The following is a 9,511-nucleotide window of genomic DNA, read 5'->3' as shown; positions in this document are numbered from 1 at the left end:
GTGGGGAGGCAGCTTTCCCTACCCCATTCGGTGTCAAGCATGGTCATCTTGGTCAGTTGGAAGGGCTAATGGTGGTGGTTAGGGTGCCTTGGGGAGGTGGGGCCCTGGCAATTTGTTTGGGCTAAGTGGGTTGTTCCCTCCACCCTACTCCCCATGCGAAGGGAGGCTGCTGCCCTGGCATGGCCTCCCCCTGCCTCCAGCGCTCTGCTGCCTGAGAGGAGGGGGGGGGCCTGGGACTTCTGAGCCTATTTGCCTGAGGAGGACTTGGGGAGACTCGTCTCCCCAGCCCCATCCTCTTTTCCCAACTCCTCTGGGATGGGCTTGAGCCCCTGCTCGGGGGGCTCCCCAGCCTCCTGCTCTTCTGCCTGGGTGAGGCCCTCTGGCTCACAGCCAGGACCTCCTGGGCCCACCCTGGAAGCACTGCCCATCAGGGCAGGGTTGGGGCCCCCAGGGGCCTCTGAGGCTCTTGCCTGACCCAGGCCCACAGAGGTGGGAGCATTTTCATCTTCCTGAATGGCAAGGAAGACCTTGGAGACCTCCTGAGGGGAAGGGGCAGCCTTGGCAGCATCATGGGGTTCAGGAGCAGCCCTACCAGCTTCGGCAGTGCCAGGAACTGCCTCACTGGCCTCCACGTTGGCTGGGGCAGGCTTGGCAGTATCTTCATTGGCTGCGGAGGCCTCGGTTTCATCTGCACCGGCAGGGGTGCCCTCGGTGATGACTTCAAGAGCCGGGGCGGCCCGGAAAGCATCTTCATTGGCTGCGGAGGCCTCGGTTTCATCTGCACCGGCAGGGGTGCCCTCGGTGATGACTTCAAGAGCCGGGGCGGCCCGGAAAGCATCTTCATTGGCTGCGGAGGCCTCAGTTTCATCTGCACCGGCAGGGGTGCCCTTGGTGATGACTTCAAGAGCCCCGGCGGCCCGGAAAGCATCTTCATTGGCTGGGGGGGCCTCGGTTTCATCTGCACCGGCAGGGGTGCCCTCGGTGATGACTTCAAGAGCCGGGGCGGCCCGGAAAGCATCTTCATTGGCTGGGGGGGCCTCGGTTTCATCTGCACCGGCAGGGGTGCCCTCGGTGATGACTTCAAGAGCCGGGGCGGCCTGGAAAGCATCTTCATTGGCTGCGGAGGCTTCGGTTTCATCTGCACCGGCAGGGGTGCCCTCGGTGATGACTTCAAGAGCCGGGGCGGCCCGGAAAGCATCTTCATTGGCTGCGGAGGCCTCAGTTTCATCTGCACCGGCAGGGGTGCCCTTGGTGATGACTTCAAGAGCCCCGGCGGCCCGGAAAGCATCTTCATTGGCTGGGGGGGCCTCGGTTTCATCTGCACCGGCAGGGGTGCCCTCGGTGATGACTTCAAGAGCCGGGGCGGCCCGGAAAGCATCTTCATTGGCTGGGGGGGCCTCGGTTTCATCTGCACCGGCAGGGGTGCCCTCGGTGATGACTTCAAGAGCCGGGGCGGCCCGGAAAGCATCTTCATTGGCTGCGGAGCCTTCGGCAACCTCTTCACTGGCGGGGGCAGCCTGGGCGGCGGCCAGCCCTCCAATGTCCACAGAGGCCCCTTCTTCCGCTTGGAACTGCTCACCCCTAGCTGGGCCGGCCTCCCATGCCTCGGTCTCCCGAATGAGCCGCAGCATCCCCACGAAGCCAGGTGGTCTCCTCTCCAGCCGCATCCTCCTCAGCTTGTTCTGGAGCATCTCGTTCGGGCGGGCCCGCATCAGCACCTGCCTGGCGCGAACCTGGTCTGCGATGACAGGATGGAAGGCCCCCTTCTCCACGGCCGACTGCAGCAGGCCTTCCAGGCGCATCACATAGGCAAAGAGAGTCTCCCGGGGCCGCTGAGCACAAGTCAGGAACTTCAGCCGTGCAGTCACGCAGGTGTCCTTGTCCCCAAACGCCTGTACCAGCGCGGCCAGGCAATCCTGTGCAGGCATGTCGGGGTTTTCCGCCAGGAGGCCGCACAGGAGCTCCAGCGCAGGGCCGCCCAAGCTTTCCACCAGCCGCCGCCTCCTCTCCCTTTCTGACACGTGGCGCCACGTGTACAGCATGTCATTGGCATGGTCCAGCCAGCTCTCAAAGGACTCTTCCTCTTGGTCTGGCTCTTCCATCCCGGAAAAGGTTCTCAGTTCCCCATAGGCCATATTCTCAGGCACAGGCTGCTGGGCCTGATTCCACTGCTGGGTCCAGGATCCTCCCTCAGCTATGGCTCCTGACACACCCACAGCTCCTTCCTCGCTCGCAGTGCCTGCCTCACCTGCCGCTCCTGCCATACTCACAGATCCTGCCACACCTGCGATTCCTGTGTCACCTGCGGCTCCCTCCTCATCTGACAGTGCCCCTTCGTCTTCTGCTCCTGCCACACCCGCAGCTCCTGCCACACCTACAGCTCCTTCCTCACCTGCGGCTCCTGACACACCTGCAGCTCCCTCCTCATCTGACACTCCTCCTTCATCTTCTGCTCCTGCCACACCTGCGGCTCCTGCCTCCCCTGTAGCTTCTTCCTCACCTGCAGCTTCTTCCTCATCCGCAGCTCCTGCGTCCGCTGCAGCTTCTTCCTCATCTGCAGGTCCTGCCACACCTGCTGCTTCCTCACCTGCAGCTCCTGCCTCCCCTGCAGCTTCTTCCTCACCTGCAGCTCCTGCCTCCCCTGCAGCTTCTTCCTCATCTGTAGCTCCTGCCTCATCTGCTTCTTCCTCACCTGCAGCTCCTGCCTCCCCTGCAGCTTCTTCCTCATCTGCAGGTCCTGCCTCATCTGCTTCTTCCTCACCTGCAGCTCCTGCCTCCCCTGCAGCTTCTTCCTCATCTGTAGCTCCTGCCTCCCCTGCAGCTTCTTCCTCACCTGCAGCTCCTGCCTCCCCTGCAGCTTCTTCCTCACCTTCACATCCTTCCTCACTTGCAGCTCCTGCCACACCTTCAGCTCTCTCCTCACCCACAGCTCCTTCCTCACCTGTAGCTCCTACTGTACCTTCAGCTCCTCTCTCACCTGCGGCTCCTGCCTCACCTTCAGCTCGTGCCACACCTGCGTGGCCAGCCCCTGCCTGCCTCTGGGGTTGTGCAGGGAAATCTGGTCTATCCTGTGACTCTGAATCAGGGGCCTGGGGCAGAAAGACCACAGGCCAGGGCCCTCCCTTGCCCGGTATTTGTCGGGGGATTAAACTTCGGTTTAAATACTGAGCAAACTCGACCAAGGCGACCCTGGATCCAAGCTCCTTTCTGAACACTTTGCCCAGCACTCGGTACCTGCCCAGGGGCCATAGGGCAGCGTGCACGGCCTTCTGGAATTCCTCGTCCCCGCAGTCGTCAGGGATGCCCAGGATGAGCAGGGAACGATGCGCATTCACGCCCATCCACCTGCACCAGTCACGGAGCATTGCCAGTGCCATCGCCATTGCTGAGAACCTGAAGGTGGAGAGAAATGACTAGACAGGGGCACAGAGACTGTCACAATCTGAGCCTCAGCCTGTGGGTGCAAAGGGGTGAGAGGAATGTTCATATCACACAGCCTACCCTACCGCATAGCCAAATCACCGATCCTTCACAGTGGTGGCCTGTAGTGCCTCCACTTTTTGTTTGATTTTATTTGATTTTAGAAAAGTTATTTGATAATACACTAATTTATTTACTAGATGTATGGCTAGTCCTATTTTCTATTTTTTTCTGGCATCACTTTAAGGAAGCTGCTTTTTTGGGATGCCTGGGTGGCTCAATTGGTTAAGAGTCTGCCTTCGGCTCAGGTCATGATCCCAGGGTCCTGGAATCAAGTCCCGCATTGGGCTCCTTGCTCAACAGGGAGCCTGCTTTTCCCTCTGCCTTCCGCTCTCCCTGGTTCTGTGTGTACTCGCTCTCTCTCTCTCCCCCTCTCTGGCAAAGAAATAAATAAAATCTTAAAAATAAAATAAGTTGGTTTTTTTTCCCCAAGAAATTTGTCAAGTATTCAAGTTTTTGGCATAAATTTTTCCATAATATTCCCTGCATTCTCTTTTTAATGTCTGTCTGATCTATAGCAATAGCACTCTTTCATTCCTGATGTTGGTAATAAGTGTTCCTTCCCTTTTACCTTGATTAGTGTCACTAGGGCTTTATCAGTTTTGTTTCTCTTTTAAAAATATGGCTGTGTTAAATATCTACAATTTGCTCTGTATTACTGATTTCTTCTCTCAGATACAGTATTTTTTCAGCCAACTCATTTTGCATTCAGTTCACTCTTTTTTTTATAGTTTCTTTAAATGGACCATTAGGTCACTGATTTTATGCCCTTCTTTTGTAATGTAAGTACTTAAAAGAGAATACATTTTCTTCTGATTGATCCTTCTGCCTCACTAATTTGGGTAAGTCGTATTTTTTTTTATTATTCAGTTTGAAATATTTTCTAAGTTCCTTCGTGTTTTCTTCTTTGAGCCACGGGTTTCCAAATATTCAAAGATATGTTATAATTATTAATTTTATTTTATAAAAGATTTTATGTCTTTGAGCGAGCGCTACTGAGCACGAACAGCGGGAGGGGCAGAGGGAGAAGCTGACTCCCTGCGGAAAGGTAGAGACTTAATCCACTGAGCCACCAGGCTCCCCATTATTATTAATTTTAAATAAAACTTCCTGAGACCAGAGAACTTACTATGCAAAAGCACAGTCCTTTAAAATTCATGGAGACTTTTTTATGGCCCAACATATACGGTGTATTTGGGTGAATGTGCAAAGCACTCTTTTTTTTTTAAAGATTTTATTTATTCAATCGAAAGAGAGAGAGACAGCCAGCGAGAGAGGGAACACAAGCAGGGGGAGTGGGAGAGGAAGAAGCAGGCTCCCAGCAGAGCAGCCTGACGTGGGGCTCGATCCCAGAACCCCGGGATCACGCCCTGAGCCGAAGGCAGACACTTAACGACTGAGCCACCCAGGCGCACCCTTGTAAAGAATCTTTATTTTCCGTGGAGAACAAGGTTTTGCACCTCCCCCTGCCGGAATCCCTCCGCCCTCTCCCACAGAGGCGACCCGGAGCTCGTGCGATTCCAACGGCAGGGCGCCTGAGCCCCTCGGGAACCGCACGTGCTCCACCGCCAGCCCCACGTTCCAGCCCATCCGCCTCCCCTCAGCGAGGCTCCGTCCTGTTTGCGCAGCCGCAAAGCGTCCGCCAGCACGGCGCCCCCACCGCGTGGTAGCGCCCGGCTAGTCTCTCGGAAGCAGGGCGCCCCCACCGGCTTAGACGTTAGCCTTCCTCTCTGCGTCCTCTCCCGCCCCAGCTAAGAAGCCTCCTTTCCCATACTTTCCACACCCGCAGCCCGTCACCGTCCTCGTGGCCCCCAGAAGCAAGGTGCCCTCCCGGTTCGTGCACCCCGCGCCGGCGCCTGCGGTGCCTCGGTCGTCAGTCTCGGGCCTCCCCACACCGAGCAGTCCTCCCAGTAGCGCCGGCAGCCAGGGGTCCTTCCCTCCGCACACTCAGAGCGGGGACCCTCGTCAGGCCAGAGGCCGTTGGTGTCCTCCCTTCCCAGCTCCCGCGCAGCGCCGTAGCCCCCCTCACGCCTCTCCTGTGCGGCAGTCCTCTCCATCACCCCCAGGGTGCCCTCCCCCTCCCCCACAGAGTAGCCGTTAGCCGCCCCCCCCCCCCGCCGGAGCCCTGAGGAGTCCTCCTCTCCCACACCCCCCCACACCCGCCGCCGGTAGCCCTCTCCGCTAGCCCCCAAAGCTAGCCCCCACAGGCTCGGAAGGTAACCCTGCCCTCTCAGCACCCCACCAGGGAGTCGTCCCCCGCCGCCTTCCCCCACAGCCTCCAGCACCCGGGAGCCCCCCCCTTCCCATGCCTCTCACACACTCAGCCATCAGCCCCCCCTTGAGCCCCCACACACCAGAGCGCCCCCCACCAGACCCCTCACAGGCCGCCGACACTGGGGTACCGTTCCCTCAGCCGCCACCTCAGCCCAGAGCCCCCGCTCCCACACCGCCACACGCGGAGACTTTCGTCCTCCCCCCACCTCCCCTCACTGCGGAGCCCTCCGCAGCAGGCCCCACAGCTAGGAAACTTCCATTCCGGCAACCCCTCCCGGCCCCCAACAGGAGCCTTCTCACCCACCTCCACTCTCTGGGCAGCTAAGGGCCCCTACCCAACTGTTCCTCTTCCCGGGAACTCCCGAGCCCGTGCCCGTCTACTTACTTTCTCGCACTCTGTGAACAATTCCACAATCCCACTCCGAGAGGTCTGAGGAACTCTCGTCAGCTGCACAGCCAGGAACTGTGTGGAGGAGCCTCCCAAGCACGCGGTGCTTAAAGCCGCGTGTGCTTCCGGGTGCTCCCAGAAGCCCCCAGGCGCAGAAGGCAGAAAGTTCTCGGGGCGTCTCTTTACCAGGCAAATGATTGGCTCAGGAGAGCACGTGACGAGACACTGTGTTACTGTAGCGATATGCCAGTGAGTCTCACGAGATTGATGTTCCGAGACTGATGTTCCGAGGCTTGTGAGCCTCCCGAAGCAAACGCCGGGGCTCGGGCGCCCGTCGATCTTCTGCCAGTAAAATGGCCTACCAACAAGGCAGTGGAGTTGAAGTGAACTTGTAGATGGAGAACTCATTGTGCAAAATTGCTCAAATTGTCTTAAAGTTTATTTTCTATTCTTGGTAATGTCATAAAGATATTCTATATTTTTATTGATTTCTTACCTAGCTGTATCAATTCCTAAGGCAGAAGTGTTAAAATCTCCACCCGTAATTATGAAAAAGTCTGTTTCTCTCTTTATTCAGTCAACTTTTATTTCATATATTTTGAAGTTCTGTTATTGGGTACAAGTATATTTATAAATTCTATGTGTTCCTGACTAAGTGACCCTTATATCACTACCTTTCATATCAGGTAATACTCTTTGTCTTTAAATACACTATGTCTAATATTAATATAGCCACTCCCACTTTCTTAGGCTTACTCTTTGAGTGGTATATAATTTGGGATTCTCTTACTATCAACATATCTGAGTCATTATTTTTAAATTGTGTCTCTTGTAGACAGCAAAATCTTTGCTCTTTCTTCATTCTGACAATCTCTGTCTTTCAATTGAAGTGTTTAACCCATTAACATTGAGTATAATTTTTGAATGGTAGGATTTAGCTATATGCTTTTATTGTCTGTCTTAGTCGGCTCATCAGGCTGCTATAACAAAATACCATAGACTGGGGTGCTTATAAACAACAAACATTTATTTCTCACAGTTCTGAGGGCTAGGAAGTCCAAGATTAAGGTACTGCACATTCTATATCTGGTGAGAGCCCACTTCCCAGTTAACAGACAGCCATCTTCTCACCACATCCTCGCATGGCAGAAGGGGATGAGGAACCTCTCTGGAGTCTCCCTTATAAGGGAGTTAATCCCATTCAAAGACTCCTCCCCATGACCTAATCACCTCCCAAAGTCTCCACCTCCTAATGTATTGGGCATGAAGACCCAACATGTGAATTTTGGGAAGGACACAAGCTTTCAGTCTGTAGCACTGTGTATCTATTTTTGTTCTTAATGTTCCCCCTTTCCTGCCTGAGATAATCAATTATTTTTAAATTCCATTTTAACTTGTCTATTGCTTTTTTTAAGATTTTATTCATTTGAGAGAGAGAGCGAGAGAACAGCAGAGGGAAAGGGAGAAGCAGGGAGCCTGACGTGGAGCTTGATCCCAGCACCCCTGGATGATGACCTGAACCAAAGGCAGATGCTTAACCGACTGAGCCACCCAGGTACTCCTTGTCTATTGCTTTTTTAAGCAATTATCATTTTGCATTGATTTGTTGTGGTTGTTCTAGAGACTATAATATATATCCTTAACTGTTCACTTGTCTACTTGCAGTTAATACTGTACTACTTTACATAAATGTAAGAAGATTTCCACCAAATAGATTCATTAACCCTCTACCTCATCCCTTATGCTGTAGTTGCCATAGGTATTATGTCTACATATATTGTAGACCCTACAATATGTTATTACAATTTTTATTTTAGATAGTCATATGTATTATAAAGAAATTAAGAGCAAATAAGTATTCTTTAATGTTTGCATACATGTTTACCATTTCTAGTGTTCTTCATCTCTACCCAAAAATCAAATTTTCCTTCTACTCTCGTGTTTTCTTTAGATTGAAAGACCGCCTTTATCATTTCTGCTAGCACAGCTCTATTGATGAATTCTCTTGGCTTTCATTTATCTGAAAATGTCCTTATTTCACCTTCATATGTGAAGAATATTTTCCCCAGAGATTGAGTTCTGAGTTGAAAGTTGTCTTTTGTTTTGTTCAGCGCTTTAAATTGTTGTCCCGCTGACTCCTGATGCCCACTGTTTCTGATGAGAACTCAGTGGAGTTCTCTTTTGTGTTCTCCTAAAGGTAGTGCTTCAGCTAATTCTGACGGCTTTCAAGATTTTCTCTTTATCCTTTGTTTTCAATATTCTGACTACAATGCAACTACGTGTGACTTTTCTTTGTATTTATCCTCCTTGGGGTTCACAGAACTTCTTGAATCTGTAAATTTTGTCTATCTCCAAATTTTGAAAATGTCAGTCACTTTTTCTTTAAGTAGTTTTCCTTCCCCATTCTCTGTCTTCTCTCCTAGGATCCCAAATACACATGTTAAACCTTGTCATGTTGTTCCACAGATCACTGAGGTTCTGTTCTGTTGTTTTCTTTCTTTTTAAAATCTTTTTTCCTCTCAGTTTCTCAAAATGGATTTCTATCGATCTGTTTTCCAGCAAGTAATATGAAGCTTCTAAATATTCATAGCTATTAACAAACACCAATGTTAAAAGAAGGATGGAGTAAGAAGAGCCAATAAAGGGGCGCCTTGGTGGCTCAGTCGTTAAGCATCTGCCTTCAGCTCAGGGCGTCATCCCAGGGTTCTGGGATCGAGCCCCGCATCGGGCTCCCTGCTCAGTGGGGAGTATGCTTCTTCCTCTCCCACTCCCCCTGCTTGTGTTCCCTCTCTCGCTGGCTGTCTCTCTCTCTCTCTCTGTCAAATAAATAAAATCTTTTTTAAAAGAAGAAGAAGAAGAAGAAGAAGAAGAAGAAGAAGAAGAAGAAGAAGAAGAAGAGGAAGAAGAAGAAGAAGAAGAAGAAGGAGAGCCAATAAAGGATTGTGTAAAGACCTGCCAAGCTCCAAGAGCACATGGCGACCCTGAGCCCAGGGCAGGGAGTACCTAATGCAGTGGGAGATGATGCAGCCTCTGCAGAAAACTAATCCATCATAGTTCTTAGTTGCACACAACAGAAGCAGACTGGCTGACGGAAGCACAAAGGGAATTAGCTGAAGAATGGCGGGTGTCCCACAGGCGTTCGTTTGGGCAGGGCTGGAGAGCCAGGCTTGGAGGCTTTGCGGAGAGGAACAAGGGTCTGGATCACACTGCAGTGCTGGGCTAGTGAAGGCACCTCTGAAGCTGCCTCCCACAACTGGGCACAGACACTGGTTTGCACCAGCGACGTGAGATGCACGTGCCATCATGAGAACCACAGCTGCCGCTGCTCCTTAGGAAACAGGTCTTACTGCCTCTGCTACCCCCACCCAC

The 9,511-nt window shown here is 52.6% G+C and overlaps 1 protein-coding gene across 1 annotated transcript; it reads right to left on the bottom strand.

The window, feature by feature from the left end:
* Window positions 1-245: 245 nt before the first annotated feature.
* PNMA6E (PNMA family member 6E) lies at window positions 246-3,383 on the bottom strand. The gene is made up of 3 exons (XM_087859759.1): window positions 3,014-3,383; window positions 1,398-2,941; window positions 246-677 (listed from the first exon to the last, which is right to left on the bottom strand). The coding sequence occupies exons 1-3, from the start codon at window positions 3,381-3,383 to the stop codon at window positions 246-248; spliced, it is 2,346 nt and encodes a 781-aa protein (XP_087715885.1).
* Window positions 3,384-9,511: the final 6,128 nt, after the last annotated feature.

The sequence above is a fragment of the Ursus americanus genome, chromosome X (assembly GCF_024610735.1).
Source record: "Ursus americanus isolate L20-20 chromosome X, mUrsAme1.1.p, whole genome shotgun sequence".
Classification (NCBI taxonomy): Eukaryota; Metazoa; Chordata; class Mammalia; order Carnivora; family Ursidae; genus Ursus; species Ursus americanus.
Note: the sequence above shows the minus strand (reverse complement) of the source record. Positions and strands in the feature narration are given on the sequence as shown.

What these genes read in the sequence shown, in the direction of transcription:
- PNMA6E (XM_087859759.1), bottom strand. Translation starts at nt 3,383, where the DNA reads ATGGCGATGGCACTGGCAATGCTCCGTGACTGGTGCAGGTGGATGGGC. An exon ending in GGCAGGGGCTGGCCACGCAG is followed by an intron (nt 2,942 to 3,013) that starts GTGTGGCACGAG and finishes TAGGAGCTACAG; the next exon opens with GTGAGGAAGGAGCTGTGGGT. An exon ending in CCGGTGCAGATGAAACCGAG is followed by an intron (nt 678 to 1,397) that starts GCCCCCCCAGCC and finishes GATGAAACCGAG; the next exon opens with GCCTCCGCAGCCAATGAAGA.